The sequence below is a fragment of the Elephas maximus genome, chromosome 12 (genome assembly GCF_024166365.1).
Source record: "Elephas maximus indicus isolate mEleMax1 chromosome 12, mEleMax1 primary haplotype, whole genome shotgun sequence".
In the NCBI taxonomy this organism is placed as follows: domain Eukaryota; kingdom Metazoa; phylum Chordata; class Mammalia; order Proboscidea; family Elephantidae; genus Elephas; species Elephas maximus.
Genome location: NC_064830.1, coordinates 41155632 through 41175446, shown reverse-complemented (window position 1 = coordinate 41175446; position 19815 = coordinate 41155632). Strand labels below are relative to the sequence as shown.

Here is a 19815-nt window from a genome sequence, read left to right as displayed (position 1 = left end):
CCCTCTTCTTGCCCCTTGCATTTCCCCTCCTCCCTTGTCCTGCCCCTGCCCTTCCCCTCTGCCTCGCTGGCTGAGGCTGGGCTGCCTCCGGCAGGGAGAGGCCCCACTGCAGCCTCTGGGTCTGGTGACGCCGGAGGAGCTGCTGGGAGACACAGGCTACCATGATCCATGCCCTGTCCGCACTGTGTCCGCAATGACCAAGACGGGGAGGCACACACGCAGGCACACAGGGGGCACGTGGGCAGCACGACTTACCTTTGGGGTGCCCTGGGTCGGTGAACTCATATTTCCCCACGCCAATGGTCCGCAGCATCTGCAGCCCGTGGGCCGAGTCAGAGGTGGGGGGCCCATTGGTAGTAGGGGCACTGCTGGGCAGGGTGGCAGACGGCTGGGCTGGCGGTGGTGGAGGCAGCAGGGGCCCTGCCATGTGGCCGTTGCCTACAGCAGTGGGTCCCGGGCGGGCCACCTGCCCCACGCCAGGCAGCGTGGACACAGCCAGGGGCTGTGGGCTGGCGTACAGGGCCTGGGCAGGCATGTTGACCACCACGCTGCTCAGAGGCTGGGAGGGCGGCTGTGGGAGCGAGTAGTGGCCTGGCAACAGCGGGAGCTGGGGCCCCACGTGGGGAGGCAGTGAGGGGGTCACCCCAATGACCGGGGCCTGGACGTTCACAGCTGGGCTGAAGGTGGGAGGCTGAGCTACTCCATAGGAGTGTGCAATCAGGGCAGGCTGGCTCCCGGCGGCCACCGTGGTCACCCATGGCCCTGTGCCTGCAAGGGAGATGGAAGAGATGTCATCTGATGGTTATACATTCACTCAACAAACACTGACTGCCCCAGGCCCTGGGCTGGTGCTGGGGCCACAGAGGTGGGTAAGGCACCTGCACCTACAACTTACAGATCAATAATTGGTGATCACAAAAATAGCATGCGGTAAGGGCTTTAGGACTCCATGAACAAATGGCTGAGAGAAAAAAAGCAGCAGAGACCTCCTAAGAGACCTGGGTTCAAATCTCGACTACGCCATTTACTAGCTAAGAGCCCCAGGTAAGTTGCTAATTATCTCTGAGACTCATTCTTCTCATCTGTTACATGGGACAGCAGTATCTACCTCATAGGGCTACTGGCCTGGGATGAATTAAACAAGGAAACTGTATTTCAAAAGAAAAAAAGAAACTAGAAGAATTTCCAGTGGTGGTGTTAGACAACTGTTGGTGTTTCTCCTTCCTTTCTAGAGAATCACTGTCTGAGGGAGGTGGGGGAGAAGCTGGAAGGTGAAGGAGTGGGTGCTTGCTGGGCAAGGCAAGGGTACCAGGGCCTGCAGCTGTGCGAGGGCCTGGTAGTTCAGGAACTTGGGGGGCAGGAGGAGATGCGGGCAGAGTGGAGAGGTGGATGGGAGCAGCCTTGCTGGGAAGGCCAGGCTTTGCCCTAAATAGCCTCGTCATGGCCGGCCCTGGAGGGGGTGGGGGTGAGGAACAAGAGAAGCCCACTTTGGCCCTTAAGGAAGTTTTGGATGAACAAGGGGGCCCAGACATGTCTCTTAAGATCTGATATAAGACATGAGGCCAGTGGTGCCCAGTTCAAAGCCCAGGGCCCCCTGAGCTGAGCTGATATTGAATGAAGCCAGAAGGTCCTGTGACAGGGAAGGCCAATCTGGGTTGTTTCTGACTAAATGAGCCTGGGTCTAGGCCTCCGTCACCCAAACACCACCTTAATATTCATGATGCCTCTGGGGCAGCAGTGTAGGCTGAGGTTAGGAAGCCTGCTGAAGGAGAGTAGGGTGAGGGGGCTACTCAGGACTACCAACCCCAGGGGCTGGGAACATCCTCACAGAAATAAGATGACTATTCAACCATGGTGGGGGCTGTGTCTGAGAAGCAGTCAGGAGGGAAAGCCACATGGCACGGTGGTGAAGAGCAAGGCTCAGGAGTCAGACAGATCCAGGTTGGAGTCCTGGTCTGCCCCTTACTAGCTGAGTGACCTTAGATACAAGGCTTCCCTGAGCCAATGTCCTCTTCCATAGTTTGGACATTAATAACATACACATCACAGGGCTGTGGTGAGGACTGAGAGGATACTCAGAACAAGCCACATAATAAAAGTGCAACAGATATTTATGGTTTTGATAAATGAGATGTTATAAAAAATTAGAAGGTGATAGACACTGGTGAAGAGCGTCCCTGGGATTTGGTTATGCAGCAAGATTCTAGAATGGGCTGCAAAGAGCAGTTGCCCCCAAGTCTGAAGAAGGTGAGGTGGTGATCATTGTGAGCCAGCCCAGACAGTGTGTGATATAGCTATGGCAGGGCAGCTGTGATCTAAGGCTGCAATGGTCAAAGTGGAGTGTGGGATGAAGGAGATGAAGGAGGTGCTGGCCAGCCTACATGTGGGTCATTTGTGTGCGGTTCTAGGCCTTGCACTCCAAGAAGGATGCAAAGTTGGGAGCAGTGCCCAGGAACATAAAGGGACTGGCACCCATGGGCTCTGGGCATGCTGAAGGGCTTGGGGTATTTATCCTGCAGAAGATGTGGGGGACTGGAGGGGAGGGGCTCCAGTTATCTGAAGGGCTGTCACGTTCTGTGCCTCCTAAGGGGGAGGTCTGGGACCAATGGAGAGAAAAGGGAGGCCTTTGTTATGGCCAGAGCTGTCCACAGGACTGGAAGCTGTAGGAGGCGGTGAGCTCAGCTCCTGGGGCTAGAACGTCTCTGTTCTCATGTAAATACTGGCATTGGAAAACCTCACTGGAAGGTATGACTTGAGACCTTTGTAATGAATCACAGTACTGAGGTTATTCAAAACAACCTGAAGCAAATTCGAAGCCACCCCTACAATGTTACTCACACTCCCTTGCCTTCCCAGATACTTTCCTGAGTTGGAGGGGAAGAGGGGAAGCACACACACAGCACTCCACACAGCCTGAGGGTGGAGCTTCTGCAGGCTGCGGGCCAAGACCTGCTGCTGAGGAGCAGGGGCACCTCTACCACCCCACCCAGCCCTGGGGTAGGCGGCTCCGTCCAGTGACAAGTACACACCTGGGTTGTCGCTCTCCCTCATCTGTTTGGAGGGTGGCTCATCAGTGTCCCAGGGCGTGGACTGATTGATGGGCGTCTGTCCCCACCGGATGCTGGTCGCCAGTCCCTGGGACTGATTGTCCGCTTTGGAGATGCCGGGGGCCTGTGGGGAAGCACAGAAGGGAGGTGAGCCCAGCCTGCAAGGGTCACTGCCGGGGGGCCACCCCCTGGAACAAGACTCCTCCATCAGCCACTGAGCAACGAGGCCAGAGGCAGAGGCCTGCCCTGCACCCAGTCCCATGGAGGCCTCAAAGGATATTTTGACCTAGTACTAACAGCTGTGGCCTCTGCTAAACTCCACCTCTAGGTTCCCAAACCAGTGCCTCTCCTGCTGCCCTCTGCAGTCAGTCACTTCATCTGAGTGATCACAAGGGAAGGGTGTTCTGTGCCCTGAGGTGGGAAGTTCCCCCAGCCCTTGGATCATGAATAAGCCACCACAAAGCAACTGCTGCCAATTAATTTTTGGGCATGTGCTGAGCACTGATGTGGGCCCAGCCGAGACCCAGTGCCACCATGAGCCCGGCCTTTGTCATGTGAGAGGACGGTTCTCCAAAGCACCTCCATCAGGCCACAGATGAGCTTCGTTAAATGCAAACTTGTAAACAGCAAAGTGTATTAGTGGTTACCAGGGGCAGGTGGGAGGGAGGGGAAAAGGAGCTCTCACTGCGTAGGGGCTACTGAGTGTTCTGGACTGAATTCTGTCCCTCAAAGATATATGTTGGAAATCTTAACCGCTGTAACTGTGGATTTAATCCCATTTGGAAAGAGGGTTTTCTTTGTGATGCTAATGACTCAGTGTGGGTGAGTCTTAAGCCAATCATTTTTGAGATATAAAAGAGTAGTTTTTTTTTTTTTTTTAGGCACAGAAGAAGGCAGACACAGACGGGAGACCGACAGTATCTAAAGACGGAGGCGGTGGACCAGCCTGGAAGCCCAGGAACTCCAAGGATGACTGGCTAGAGAAGGTAAGACAAGGATTTTCCCCCAGAGCCAACAGACAGAGAGAGAGAAAAAGAGACAGACAGAGAGAGGCTTCTGTTAGAGTTGGTGCCCTGAATTCAGACTTCTAAACTGTGAGAAAATAAATTTCTGTTTGTTAAAGTCACCCACTTGTGGTGTTTCTGTTACAGCAGCACCAGCAAACTAAGACACTGAGCTTCTGTTAAAGGTGATGGGAAAATCTGGAAATGGATAATGGTCATGGTTGACGACATGATAAACATAACTAACGTCACTGAGTCGTACACTTGAAGAATGTTGAAATAGCAAACAATGTGCTACATATATATTTACCACAGTTAAAAAAAAAAAGTTCCCTATCCCGCCCCACATTAGCCTCTGAGGCCCCAAATGTCCCTCTCCACAAAGGAGCTGTGAGGTGGTGGGAGGCAGCAGATCCTGGCACCAGGACAGGGAACCCCATCAGGAGACATCCCCAGGACCTTGGCTCCTTGTCCACAGGAAGAAAGGGCTCTCTGCTCCAGGGGCTCACACTCTAATTTAGATATTTATATTAGTTAGAAAATAAACGTCAGGGCGAAAACAAACACTGGGACAACTTCGGTTTCCCCGGGCCGCTTCCTTACAATGGACTATTATACAGCCATTAGAAAAACATGTCTACCAAGAATTTTTAATGAGATGGCAAAATGCTTACACTACACAGTTAAATGAAAAGACATGAAATGACATAACCTCACTATGGAAAACAATATGCATAGGAGGAGAATGACTGAACCTTAGCAGGATGTTGTCCTTGGGTGAGGGGATTATGGGGAACTTTTATTCTTTTGTCTAGACTAGTCTGTATTAGCCACATTTTCTACTATGAACTTTACTTATAACAAGCCAAAACAAAACAAAAATCCATGGAGAGGCAAGGCCTAGGATACGGGGATGTGAGGGGTTGAGTGTCTCAGCAGATGGTTCCAGAAAAGAGTGCCCACAGCTTCCAGGAGCTGCAGCTGAAGCACAGCCAGGCCTGGAGTGGAGGGTGGGGTGGGCTAGGGTACCAGGGTGGCTGCCTACCAGGGACAGTCAGAGAAGGCCAAAGGAGCCTTGAGGTCTCTTCCAGGTGAAGGCCACAGCTGGAGAAGGGCCCGGACATGTCCCTCTGTGGGCCCTGAATCCAGACTTCTGATGGCACCCAATCCGTGACCCAGCAGAGGTGGCCGCTGGGCCTCTCTGACAAACGTGGCTCCTCGACCCGCACCAGGCACAGCATGGGCGGTATGGGCAGGGAGTGCGGGGTAGCACTGACTGAGGCTTTGATGCATAATGCAGATGACAAACAGTGCCTGTATCAGGGCCTGCTGGGAGCACAGGAGGTGCATCCCATTAGGACCTGTGGGCTGTGCTGCGCTAATTGCATTAAGGCTGCACTTTATCTCTGGCCTGCATTTCAGATGCTCCGCTTCTGTGAACAGAGCAGGAAACAAAAGGAAAGAGCGGCTCTCCCGAGGAAAGAACAATTCAACAGACAAGCTTTCTTATCAGAGGCCCCTGGCCCATTCCTATCTGTCAGACAGGTGGGGAGCTTGGGGGGTGGAAGGGGAGGTCAGGGATGTCACCACATACACCAACAGTCCTATGGAACAATAGCGTGGCTTTTACAACGTTCTTTAAATAAACTGCTCTCTGAAGGATGCAGGCATCTGCCCGCTCTGCAGCCATCTCTGTATTTCCAGGCTCTCGAGGTGCTGGATGGGTGCAGAGGCACAGGCTGCTTCCCCTGGAATGAAAGGTGCCCAAGTGGAAAGGAGCTTGTCAGATGTCCCATTCAGGGTCTTGTTTTGGGTGAGGTTTGAACGCTCAGACCCCAGCCTCCCATTACCATCACTGATTAGACAGGAACCCCTCCTGCCAGTAGGGGGCACTGCAGCCTCTCTCTGCTGTCCAGGTTTCCTTGCCACCTCCCAGTCAAAGAGGCTATTTTGGTTTTCAGGTTCTTCCTCTGGCCACCATTTCTCCCCTGCTGAATCAGCATCCATGCCCCCACCTGGCAACTTCACAGGGGAGGGAAGGACTCTGAAAACTTGGAGGCCCTGGGTCCGGCTATTTACAGTGGCCACTGCCTCCAGGAGAGGCTGCTGAAGTCTCCTCACCTGGACTCCATACTACAGAGCCTGGGTAGCCAGGTTCTGGGCCCTAAAAATTCAGAAGCTCCAGTTTTTGCCCTAAAATTGGGAAATTGCACACTTTGTCAATATACATTGCTCAGACCCATGGCTTCGACACACTCCTGTCAGCTCGTTCACTTGCTCATTTGTTCCTTAGTTGGGTTGTTCATTCTGGGAACAAGTACTGGGCTTCTGCTCTGTGACGGGCACTGCCCCAGGCATGGGGGACGCAACAAGACTGAGACTCAGCCCTGCCCTCAAGCAGCTCCCACGAGAGCAGAGAGCACAGCTGCACAAACAGGGTGGACAGTGGTAAACTCCAGAAAAAAGCGCCGTGTAGGGGCGCTTAGAGGTGGACCCTGAATGAATGGTTAGTTGGAGATTAAGTGTGGCTACAAAGGGTCTGCTGTTAGGCTGTGTTTTTCATGAATATTACAAGCAATTTTTTATGTTCAAGAAAGCAGTCCAGCTGTGAGAAGGAAAACAGTCTTTTTTTTCTTCTTTAGAAAAGATAAATAAGGCCACTCATATTCTACCCGGCACTAGCAACTTCTGAAGCTATGAGTAACTTGCTGTTCAGGAATTCTATTTATTTTATTAAAGTCACGAAATGAACATTTCTTCCTCCACTCCCTCCAGAAAAAACATGGAGCCTGGGGTGTGGGCTTTGCAGAGGTGCCTGGCCTCCCAGCTGTGGGATTCACAGAGCAGCTGGAGATATGGGAGTCAGGGCTGCCTGACCTGAGCCACCTCTTCCTGCAAAGGGCCCGGGCCCAAAGTGAACATGGCAGGCCCCAAGTGAACACGGCAGGCCCCACGTTCTGGATGCTTGTGTGGGACAGTGGCACCAGCTGTGTACCTAACTACTGCTAACCTCCCTCCATGGCCTAGAATTCCTACAGGTCCGTGACCCCACCAAAGGCACTCCAGGCTTTCTCCTGGCTTCAATGCTAGGAGCTCCACATTTCCTGCCAGAGGGCTGCCAACATAACCAACCAGTTGCCGCTGAGTTGGATCCAACTTATGGCAACCCCATGTGTGTTAGAGTAGAACTGTGTTCCATAGGGTTCTCAGGAAGTAGATTGCCATGCTTTTCTCCTGAGGCACCTCTGGGTGGACTCAAACCTCCAACCTTTCAGTTAGTAGTAGAGTGTGTAAACTGCACCACCCCGGGACTCCTTGCCAATGCAAGAATGCAACAAAACCCAACCAGGGCCAAGGGGAGGCAGACAGGGCTGAGGGGACCTTACTGTCCACTGTCCCCCTCCCACCCCGTGTGTGTAGGACACCAGTGAAGCCACCCAGATGTTTCAGCTTTCCCGGTGTCCCTGCCCATAGCTTCTGCCCCCATAACATGATGGCACGCTGCAGAGGGAGCTACGGCCAGTTTACCACTGTCCTGCTTCCCGGTGTGGAGTGGCCCTATCCGTCTGTCATTAGGCCTGAGCACCGGCTCTCTGCTTCCCTTTAATGAAATGCTAATGAGATGCATCATTAACGCAGCAGGTTTTAAACCCTGAGCTCTAGTAAATTTTCAAAGGTCACATTTTTATGGTGGTTGACAGCATCCTGCTTCTTTCAGCAACTGAAGAGCACTAAAGACCTAGTTCTTTTATGGATGAAGTACTCCGTGAGCCAAGACAGAGACCGAAGGCGCCTGCTGGGCAGGGGCAGGGGAGCCCCCACCCTGAAACAAGCTTCACGGGGCCCCTGGATTTGGGGAGAGCCAGTTACCGCCCCTGTCCCCCCGCAGACCTGACCTGAGGGGTCTGTTCTATTGAAGCGAGGTCTGCAGGGCTGGGTGTGTGCAACGATGCCTGGCAGAGGGGGCGCACGGGGGCTGACACCCCGCCAGGAGGCACAGGCCCTTTTCCCCCACCAAGTACCATTTGTTCACCCATAAGGCTGTGACATCCCAGATGGGATACTTTTTGCCAATTTGCCCACCCAGATGGAGCTCCTTTTTCTAGTTTGTACAAAGGGCTTGTACAAGTGAGCAGCATCCCTGGTGGTCAGGCGAGTGTGAACGATGACAGGCACTGTCCCTCGGGAGTCACGGCCATCCTCACACACTGCCTCTCTGCTCTCACCACTGGCCCTTGGGCACAGGACGGTCACAGTGCACAGCACGAGGCATCCCACTGCTTTGTTTCTGACCCCGCACTAGCTGGGGAGCCCCATGAAGGCAGGGACCTGGCCCAGTGCCTGGCCCAGCTGGTGGCCTCGTGTAGGTGCCCAGAGAATGAATGAACGAGTGCAGGTCTCAGAGCTGCAGTGTTGGCCAACAGTGGGAGCGTTAATCACTGTTGGTTCAACCCATGAATGAATGCATGGAGTGCCCTTCAGGAAGACTGAACAGTCTAGTAATGGGACAGAGATGTGAACCAGCGTGCGTGCTTGGGGAACTTGATGTCATTCTGTGTGACTGCGGTGATGGGTGCACACTCGGGACATGAGGTTTCCAGGCCTTGGGGGCCTTGTGTGCTGGGACCCCCAACACCATAGGCCTGGATGCTGCTGGAGGCTGCTTGGAGGTACAGCTGACACAACTGACTGATCAATCATCAGAACTGATCAAGCCCCTCCTGTGTGCTGGCTGCGTGGAAGACAAGAAAGAAGCTGAGATAGGACCCCAGCCTCCATGGGGCTGGAGGTCTACTAGGCGAACGAGAATTTAGCACCTGTCACTGTTTGCCCAAGGTCAGAAGAGGGCGAAGAAGTGGAAAATGAAGGTCAGGGAAAGCTTCTGGAGGAGATGGGGCTGGTGTTGGGCCACAAAAACTAGGCAGGATTCAGTAAGGCAGATGAATCAGGGCTGAGGTCACCACCAAAGGACCTCACAGCAACTGGTACCTTTCCCACCTAGATGCACATGGGTGGCCTGACAAAGCCAGGGTCCAGGGTCCACTTCAGGGCTGGTGGGCCTCCTCTGGGAGAGATGGCAATGACAGTGCCCTTGTCCCTATCCTGCTGGTGAGCCTGCCCCCACAGAATGGACCTTAGCACGCTGGTCACTTGTGTGGTGCAGAAAGGGCTGGCTGGTACTGCCTTCTGCTGAGTGTCACTGAACACAGTGCTTAACCTGCCAGCCTCTGTCCCTCAGAGCTGTAAGTCCCTCCCCACCCCTCACCTCCGTTCAGTTCATCAGACAATGCTTCTATGCTCACTCTGGACACTGGGGTACAGTGATGGTCAAGGCATGTTCCTGCCCTCAAGGAGTTCAGGGACCCCATGAGGGTGACAGGCTTGGAGATAGACCCATGATGTCTCACATTCAACTTTGTTAATGGAGGGGCTGACATCACAGGTAAGAAAAGGCACAATAAAATCATGATGAAATGAAAAGAGGAGACCAGGCCAGGGAAAACATACAGAGAGAGTTAAGGCAACCTTATATAAGGAAAACTGCAGATATGCAGGCCACAGGGGCTTCTGGAATTGCTCTTGTTGGGTTTTAGGCAGTCTTAAGCTTCCAATCAGTGCAATCAAAAAAAGGGATACACACTCTCACTGTGCGTACTGGAAAATATCAACAGATCAAAAAGTCACTTACATGTTGCTCTTAGCATATAAATGTAGTAATTTTATATGCATCCCTCTGTGTTTCTCAGAGGATTGGGGGCAACATAAATATAGTAAACAAATAACAACAAAACCCAACCCCTGCCCCCAGTTTCTGTTGAGTTGACCCCGTGTGTGTCAGGGTAGAACTGTGCTCCCTAGGATTTTCAGTGGCTGATTTTTTTGGAACCAGATTGGCAGGCCTTTCTTCTGAGGTACCTCTGGGTGGACTTGAACCTCCAACCTTTCAGTTAGCAGCCGAGTGCATTAACTGTTTGACCCACCCATGGACTCCATTAGTAGAGACTGTAATGACATAAATGTTAAAACTGAAGTTACGCCGCCTCTCCCCAAGCATGCTCCAGCTGGGTGGTGGGTGTGAAGTGGTCTCGGATGAAAACCTGAGACGTCACAGGGAAGACAACACCAGTGGCTAACCTCGAGCTGACCACATTCCTGGGCTTGTTCTGCAGCCTCAGCTTTATCTCACAACTCCCTGCGATGGCACCTAATTTGGGAAAGACAAGCCTCAGTGTGCCCACCCCACAATGACTGGCTCTGGATTATGAAGGCTCCTCTGACCAGAGACTTCTCCTCTGGCCTGGCCCCTGCAGGAGACCTTTGCTGTTTCTGGACTTCCTAGCACCTTTGAGCACCCTACATCTTGAGGTAGAAGCCAGAAAACTTGCTTTGCCAGCCTGCCTTGCAGCTAGGGCATAGGCATGTGCCTGTCAATCAAGCACACTAAAGTGAGAACCCAGAGGCAGGTGGTGAAGACACAAGGATGTGGCAGCAAGTGGATGGTGGGGGTGCTGGTGTCCTTAGCCCAGCATCAGGGATGAATGCTGTCATTTCATTTTCCTTCTTATGCTGGAGGGTAATCAGTCCCAGGGCTCTTCTGATAACAGCAAAAGAAGGTTCTTGCACAGCTTCTGGCAGAAGTGAATATGGCTCTGGCACGTCTTACCACCTGGGTGGCCCTGGGGAATCACATCACTGAAGCTGCCAGCTCTAGGACTGAGTGTCACTGGGAGGCCACTCCCTGCAAAGAGTACACGTTTCACTTCCTTTTCAGCACCGCTCCCCCTGCAAGGCACTTAGGGTGTTCATGGTGTCCAGGTCTACTTGTTGGGAATGAAAGAGGGCAGTTTTGGGTAAGATTATCTAGACCACGGCGTTGGGGACTGAGGGCGGGAGCCCCCCAGGACTCTTACACTACAAAGGGAAAGCCAAAGAAGGCAATTCTTACTTTAAAGGAATCATTTCCTAATGGTGGAAATTCAGGCTTGGGGCGGAGATATTTTGGTGTTTCGGATTTTTTAAGATTACAGCTCCTAGGTTTAAACCTAGACTGCTAGGACCGGCAGGTTGTCAATGAGAGCAGCAATTCCTAGGTCACATAGGCAGCAGCATTCAACCACCACTACCGCTGGGGCTCTCCAAATTAAACAAACAAACAAAACCATTGCTGTCGAATTGATTCCAACTCATAGCAACCCTAGAGGACAGAGTAGAACTGCCCCATAAAGTTTCCAAGGAGTGCCTGGTGGATTTTAACTGCTGACCTTTTGGTTAGCAGCTGTAGCTCTTAACCACTACACCACCAGGTTTTCCTCTCCAACTTCAGTACATGTAAAAAGCATCTGAGCAGACACAAGAGGAAAAATATTATATGATCCTGTTATCTGAAATATTCATAATAATAGGAAAATGCATAGAGACCAAGATTTATTAGTGGTTGCCAGGGGTGGGTGGGAAGGGGAAGTTAAGGGGTATTGTGTAAGGGGTACAGAGTTTAAGGGCGCTGGAAAAAATGGGAAATGGATAGGGGTGATGGCTGCCCAACATGGTGAATGTAATGAATGTTATTAAATTGTACACGTAAAAAGGTCCAAAGGATACATGTTTCGGTATATATATTTCATCACAATGAAGATTTAAAAGAAAAAGGAAAAGAAGAAGCTGGCTAAGAACGCAGCTTTGGGACTTGACCCCCAGGGGTTCTGATTCAGGAGGTTTAGGGGGCAGGCCTCATAACAAGCCTCCCAGGTGATGCTGATGTAGGTGACCTGTGGGCCGCATGCTGAAGAGCAATGAAAGTATTTCAGTTCAGGTTGTAGCCCCTGTGCCCGGAGTGCGGGCACAGAGAGCTGCAGCTGCTGGCCAGGGCCTGAGTGGACAGATTTTTGGGTCTTGCTTACGTGGCTCAGGGGAACCAGCCCCTTGGAGATGCCACCTTCTTGGACCCTGTTCTGAGCCTATGTGTCGAGGGGTCAGAGACCAAAGCTGTAAATGCGTGGCCTCCAGAAAGTGCAAATGACATTTATTGGTTTCTCAGTTCTCATTTCATGATTGCTACTGAACTACAAACCAAAAATAATTGCAGTTAAATCCTCACTGAGTGTGGGTGGGGGTCTCCGGAGCACCTCCTGCTCTCATTAACGAGGCCACCCCCTCCGGCCCCCTGGACCAGGCCTGTGCCCCAGCCTCCCCTTCGGAGCGCTGCCATAACGTGCTCCAGAGCCCGATGAAATTTCTAATAATACTAATCAATGATGTGTTAAATTGAGACACTTCTGGCTCACACGCCGGAAACGGCACGATGGTTTAAAGGACCAGTGCTTACCTTTCTCTATCAATTTGCTGCTAAATTACTGCTTTTGGAGCAACTTACAGAAAAGTAATTCTTTATTTAAATTTTAATTTCAATCTTGTCATTTTAAATATATATTCAGATTCCAATCATATTATGGAATATGATGATGTCTCTGGAGAGTAAGCGATCCTCCCCTGCCGGGAGTCTGGGTGGTGGCAGATGATGTGATGGGGTGGAGGGTGAGGGAGCCAAGGAAGGAGGGAGAGACCCCAGCGGAAGGCTTGGTGAAGGCGGCTGGGTTGGGTTGGGAGACAGAAATGCAGGGGCCAAAAGGGTGCAGGCTGGGTCACAGGTCAGGGTCTCATCTTGCCCTGCAATCCCAGGCTTTGTGCACAGCTCTGAGAGTCATCTGTGAATTCTTGAAGTTGAGACCACCAGATACTTCCAGCCATCTCTTCCCTGGGAATACCACAAGGACCCAACAACCCCTGGCCATAAGCAGATGCCAGGCATAGATGGAACAGGGCTGCCGGCCATCCTGATGGCTCAAGTTTACGGAGCGCCTCCTATATGCCAAGCACAGGCATGATCTGATTTCCTTCTATGAGGAATTCTGCCCTCTTACCTTCATTTTACAGATGAGAATCCTAAGGCCCAGAAAAGCTCAATAATGGCTAGAGAGTGGCAGACTTAGCCCATGTCTAGTCTATCCTAAGAAGCGCTCTGGGGTGGCTGGACTATTCCTAGACCCCTCTCTGCAGCCTATCCCTGATGTAGCCGACAGCACCATACGTGGACTTAGCCATAGCAAGGCAGCACCCACATTACCCTGTTGGGGTAACACCGACCCTCCCCTGGGGCCCACAGGAGCACAGCCTCCACTCACCTGCTGTGTCTAGCCCAGCTGGGCCCCTACCCTGACTCTAATGGCACGCTGTGGCCGGGGAATCAGATCCACTCCCTCAGACTCCCTAGACTCTGAGCTACCTCTGACATGGATTTTCATATAGACTTGAGAGATTAGACCTTTGTCAGATATGTCATAGTCAAATTTTTTTCCCCAGTCCGTAGGTTCTCTATTTACTCTTTTGGTGAAGTCTTTTGATGAGCATAAGTGTTTAATTTTTAGAAGCTCCCAGTTATCTACCTTATCTTCTGGTGTTTGTGTATTGTTAGTTGTGGTTTGTATCTTATTTATGCCGTGTATTAGGGCCTCTAACGTTGACCCTATTTTTTCTTCTATGGTCTTTACAGTTCTTGGTTTTATATTTAGGCTGAGCCACCCCTGACATGGTCCCCGACCCTGGTCTGGGCTCTCCAGTGAGCCAGCTGCTCAGTCTCAGGTCAGGGCTGCAGGGTCTGACACTTCCACCCCTTTCTAGGCACACAATGTGCTCAAGACCCCACTCTTCAAGTCTCCTTTCTCTTCAGCACCCCATTCCCTTCCTCTTCATTGGCTACTTTCCCTTAGCTTTCAGGAACTGGAAAATGTTTGGCTACTTCATCTGTAGTACCAGAATCCATCTGTCTTCCCTCCTTTTCTTTCATGGTTGTCCCTCCACCAGGTTTGGAACACCTGGTATTCCACGCCTGTTACCCCCTCACTCCTCAACTGTCCCCATCTCTGTCCTTCAGCGAAACCACACCCGTTACATGAACAGTAACCTCTTACTGCCAAACCAATTAGCACTTCCCCCATCTTCTTTCTCTGATCCCTAATGTTGGCTTCCTTCTTCTTCAAACTCCCCTCCCCTTAGTTTCTGAACAAAGCTTTTCCTGGTTCTTCTCTGTGCCATTCACTGGCCTCTGCTCTTCCCAGTTCTCCCATGTTTTCCCAGGGCTCAATCCAGGCCTTCCTTCTCCCTCCCTCCTCAGGTCTGGTTGGGTCCTACCTTCCCTCCAAATTATTTTTTGGATGCGAAACACCTGTGCAGTAGCCATCGTCTTTGCTAGAATCCAGCTTCCTGTAGTATTCTGAAGTATATTTGCTTTTCCTGTTTCCAGCATCAAAGTCTGTACCTTGAGGACATATCTGCTGAGAGTTCGGCAGATGGCCTCCGTTGACAACCACAGAGGGGGCTGGGTTTTGTACGCATGCCCTGCCCAGGCTCCCAGCCCCTTCCTCTAAGCCCTTTCCTAACACTATGGGCCTTGTGGACAAAAGAAATGATAAATTCAGCAGAACCTTGCAAATCAAAGCTTTCAACATTCCTCCAACAACTTTCAACTGAAAACTTCTTAGTCCCCATTTCCAAGTAACTTTTCATCCATTACAAAACCCACAAAATTTTCAAAGGGGCTTTGAAATAAGATCACCTGGGGAAGGAAAAAAAAAAAGCCCGTCACCAATGAAAGTCTTTGAAAACAAAGAGGCCCTTTCCTGCGTTCTCGCTCCCCTCTGATATCAGCTTCCCTTTCATTCTGCTGAAAGGTGTGGGGCAGGCCTAGCCCTCAGCAGACGCCTGTGATGTGAGGGAGCCAGTGGCCCAGACGGGGACACGGAGGAGAGTGAGGGGCACCTGCTCATAGAGCTGGGCTAGGCCTTTCATCATCCCCCCTTCAATCGGCCCCCACAACATCCCCAACAGCCACGTTCCTTATAGCCCGCCCATTCCGCTCAGAGGCCCAGTGCCCTTCCTGTTCCTGCTCACCCCACCATTGGTGACAACGAAGCCCCCTCCCGAGCATGGTGACCCGTCTTCATTCTTGTTGCCAAAGTGGGCAGGTAGGTAGGCGAGGCAAGGGCAGGCCCTATTCTGGCCTTTGATGGGACATTTCCCAAATGCCAGCCCTGCAGGCAGTGACTTGGGGACCACCCATCAACCTCCCAGCTTCAGAGGCCGCCACATGCTCCTCCCCACCAAGGTCAGCTTAAGACTCACAGACACACATCAGACAACACCCATTTCCAGGAGTCTCTGTCATTTTCAGATTTGAAGTCCTCAGTGGATGTGGTGAGGACAAGTGTTCTGTACAGTGAAGCTGAGCTAAGAGTGGGTGAGGGGTACACGTGGGCTCCCCTACTGAACCATTTGCCTGTCTGGCCTGGTCCTCAGAGACCTAGATTCTAAGTGCCCAATATTAATTTTTATTATTAATTCATATAACATAAAATTAACCATTTTAAAGTGGATAGCTCAGTGGCATTTAAGTTCATTACAATGCTGGGCAACCATCACCTCTATCTAGGTCCAGAAATATTTTTTATCACCCCAAAAGGAAATGCTGCTACTTGGCTGCTAACCAAAAGGTTGGTGGTTCGAACCCACCAGCCGTTCTGCAGGAGAAAGATGTGGTGGTCTGCTTCTATAAAGATCACAGCCTTGGAAACCCAAGGGGCAGTGCTACTCTGTCCTACAGAGTCGTTATGAGTCGGAAAATACTTGATGGCAACAGGTTTGGTTTGTTTTTTTCCAGCCTCTGACAACCACTAATCTACTTTCTGTCTCAGTAGATTCACCTTTTCTGGCTATTTCATATAAACGGAATCATACAATAGTGTGACATTTGTGTCTAGCTTATTTCATTCAGCATAAGGTTTTCAAGGCTCATCTGTAGCACATCAGAACTTCACTCCTTTTTATGGTTTATTCTATTGTTTGTATAAACTACAGTTCGTTTATTTATGGTTTATTCCATTGTTTGTATAAACTACAATTCATTTATTTATGGTTTATTCCATTGTTTGTATAAACCACAATTTGTTCATTCATTCATCCGTTGATGAACCCAATGCTAATTTTTAATGCAGCTATTGAGGCCTTCTCTGCTAAGGTGTTCCTGGAGATGGCTCCTGACAACCCCGGGGAAGCAGAGGCTCTTGAGAATGGCTTGGCTTGGGGCTTGCCTGGCTCCTCTGTCCCCCAAGGCCTTCCTGGCATGTCCCTCAAGGACAGTTTAAGATACACTAGCCCTCCTTACATGCAGGACCCACCTGGAGCCAGAAAGAACCCTGAGTCTGAGTCCCAGCTCACTGTTCGAGACCCTCTCAGGGGTCCCTTCTTCAATAGGCACCTAACAACTCCTATTAAAACCCCCTGTGATCAGTTCACCTTCTCATCGTGGGCCTTGACAGAGCATTCCTTACTTTGTGCAACAAGTGCAGCCTCATCAGAGCAAGGGGAAAGTTCTAAGCAAACACTCTGCCAGCCTGACTCACACGGCCCGACTCTCAGAGCATGAAGTCGACTGCGAGCTTGACTCCAACTCCCAGCAATACAATCCTGACACAGACATCTTCAGCGACCTCATTAGAGGCCTAACAAGAGAAGGAATTGTGGTAGAGTCACATCGAGGGTCAGGCAGGACAAAGAAACAAACAATGCAGCACAAACGTCGTGAGCGGTTCCTCAGACGGAGCGGCACAGCTGAAGGAGCTAAAATAGTTTTATTGCCTGGACTTCGAGACTCACTGAAGCAAATTGGCGCCTGAGTGCGTGTCTGAGGACAGCGGGCTAGATTCCGATGTGGCCTGGGGCTCGTGACTCGGTGGGGATGATTAGACCTGCTGGTGGAACATTCTAGAACGAGGAACTCAGTTTACATTTTCCCAGCTCCCTGGCTTGCTCTCTGCTTTCTACCTGCTCAGACTCTGTAATGAGGTCAGTAGCGAGAATGCTGTGTGGACAGGCAGGGCCCTGAGGGGGAGGCGTTCCCTCTGGCCACAGCACAGCTCCCCTCAGTTCAGAATTGAGGTGGTTTAAGAGATTTCTTTCTTGTTTTTTTTTTTTATTATTAAAGAAAATGACATCACTCGGCATCAGCCCATTTCTTCAGGTGTCAGGAAGCCTGCTGGGGCAGACAGGTTCTATCTTAGCTCCCTGGAGGTCCAGTCAAGATAGAAAGTAGTAAAATCTTTAAGAGGTGGTGTAAGGGGGCAGGCAGGTCAGGAAGCAGGCCTTTTTGGTATAGACAGATAAGTATGGGACTTCCCCGGAGTGACATCTGTATGCCACCACCCCACGTCTGGGAGTTGAGGGTGACGAGAGGAGAGTAAGGCCCAGGCCCTGCTCTGTAAGAGCAGGGAGCAGCCGCTGGCCTAGCTCCTGCCTGCCTATGGCTTTCCCTCTGAGGCTGCTTGCCACAATCCTGGGATGAATAGAGTTGATCAAAGACAATTGTCCTCCAGTGACACCCTTCCTCACAGAGGCCCAGACCACCTGGACTGAGGCTCCACTTGTCTTCACCACCAATGGTGGACCCCTCTCTGCATATGCAGGGCTGCCTGGCTGCCACAGTTCCATCTTCTCTGCACCCACTCTGCCAGGGCTCATCGGCTTCAGCGGTATTGCTCATTCACTCATTCATTCACCCACCCTACCACTACTGAGACACAATCATGCATGTTGGAGACACAAAGATGAGTAGTCTCTGGCCTCAGGGGGCTCACAGGCTAATGGAGGAATCATAATCATAACAGCTAATACCTTTTGAGCCCTTAGCAGGTGCCAGATAAAACCCCTCAAGGTCCAAGAGCTCTCTGAGGGCAAGGTCTGCGGGTCCATCTCCGTTTCCCTCACAATATGCAGGCAGTGGGTGCTCAGAAAATGCCTGCTAAACTGAGTGGACATGTCTCTGCCTGTTGTATCTCTGGCTTGGCCTTGTCCACCAGAGCCCAGGGATGTATTAAGTGGAGAGAGACACCCATGGGTCTAACTAGCATACTGGTGGGTCCTTCCACTAGCTGGAGCTTTAATTTTCTGACGGTTTGCTTTTTTTTCTCTCACAGTTTGCCTTTTTGCTCTCACAACATAATCTCCACGATCTCTATCTTTCCCAAATGCTGTTGAAAGGCTTGTTGTATTTATCTCCGGAGAATCCACCGTGCCCCTGTGCAATTTTCCATTGTCATGGTTCATTTTAATTTCCTCTAAGGCTGTTGGCCACTCTCGTGTTCAGAAATAGCTTGTTCCACTTAACAAAAGCGCTTAAATATGCAGATACGAGAAGTTTCCTTCGCTTGCTCCTAAATATCACAGTACGTAAAGGGAGCTACTCGCCTTGCCTCGTGTGGTTTGGCAGAGCACACACAGGTGGCTTCTCAGGAATGGAAAGCTTGGGATCAAAGGTGCAAGGGCAGAAGCAGGATCCAGGAACTTCTGGTAAAATCCCAGTTGGGATGCCGGCTCCACACTTCGTCAGGCTGCCCCCTGCTCAAGTGCCCCACTTGTCACAGTGATCAGAGCTGGCCTGGCAGTCAGAAGAAGGTCTGGGTTCGAGCCCTGCTCTACCACCAACCTGCCTGTGACCTGCACAAGTCACTTCATCTCTCTGAGACCCTGAATCTTCATCTATACACAAGCATGAGAATTCCTTCTCCAAAAGACTGATTCCAGGGAGGAATGAAAATCCCATATTTCCAGGGCCTAGCATATTACCTGGGACAAAGCAGGGGTCCAGCAAATGGCAGCTCTTATTAGGATTAGGCAACCCAAGAATGCGGGAAAAGTAAGGTGCCTTTTCCAAGAAGGATGCAGTGCCAAAGGCTCAAGAGTCTTCCTTCTATACCCGTTTTCTCTGGATGGCTGGGACCAGAGAATCCCCTACAGCTTACGGATAATCAAGGACAAAGGAGTGCAAAGCAGGCTGGATCTTGATTCGTAAACCAAACCTATGGGGCCCAGCTGTTCAGCCAGGAGACCAAAGCTAGGGCAGCGGATCTGAATTACGAGCTGAGTGTTGTGAGCTGTGCTAGGCTTGCAGCCCCAGACAGCAAGGGGCAAAGTCCTAGGGTACCTTTCTTGGGCTTAAATAAAAACAGGAACCGAAAGTCTCTATGATGGAGAATGGGTGGGGTGGCGGGGGTGGGGGTTTGAGTGATATGGAAACAAAGATCATAAGACACTGGCTTAAAACTCTGAGTAAGATGGCAGCTGAATTCCCATCCAGTGATGCCTTGATACCTGATCCAAGCACTACACCGAAGGCTTCCAGCCCCACAGAGAAACCCTAAGCTTAGCCCTGGGGCGGGAGTCGGGGGGCAGGCATGAGAATGCAGGTCAATGTCACAAGTGCCCCAGAGATAGAAGTTCCAGGCCGTCATCGTTACAATCTCAGTCATGTGCCTCTGGAGAGAAGGTCGTAATCACCCCTGGGAACTGTTCTCTCTGGAATACCCATCTATAAATACCCTCACTGAGCCCACTCCCCTCACTCAACTTCATCTGTGTTCAGTACTGCCATCAAAACTCCTTTTTATTGCTCAGTGGGAACTAGTTTATCCATTCACTTGAGGTCACACATACAAGTCAAGAACAGAGGTGGGGGAGGGGACCCCCACCCTAGACCTTGGTCACAGCCCACCTGCAGCTCTCTTTCTGCGCCTGTCTCCTTCTGAACACAAAACTCCCCACTCCACCCACGCTCCACAACCCCAGGAGCAACACACACTCACGTGTGCACACACATTCACACGTGCACATGCGTGTGCACACATGTACTTGCATACTTACACAACCAAACACACATGCAC

General features: G+C 51.2%; 1 protein-coding gene across 11 annotated transcripts in view; it reads right to left on the bottom strand.

The window, feature by feature from the left end:
- Positions 1-19815, bottom strand: part of KLHL29 (kelch like family member 29) — a 392553-nt gene that overhangs the window by 84523 nt on the left and 288215 nt on the right. For all 11 annotated transcript variants that reach the window (XM_049904624.1, XM_049904630.1, XM_049904621.1 and 8 more), the window contains 2 exons: positions 3030-3171; positions 256-768 (listed from right to left, as the gene is read on the bottom strand). In XM_049904624.1, coding sequence (XP_049760581.1) covers positions 256-768; positions 3030-3171 — 655 coding nt within the window. The remainder of the gene's footprint in view (positions 1-255; positions 769-3029; positions 3172-19815) is intronic.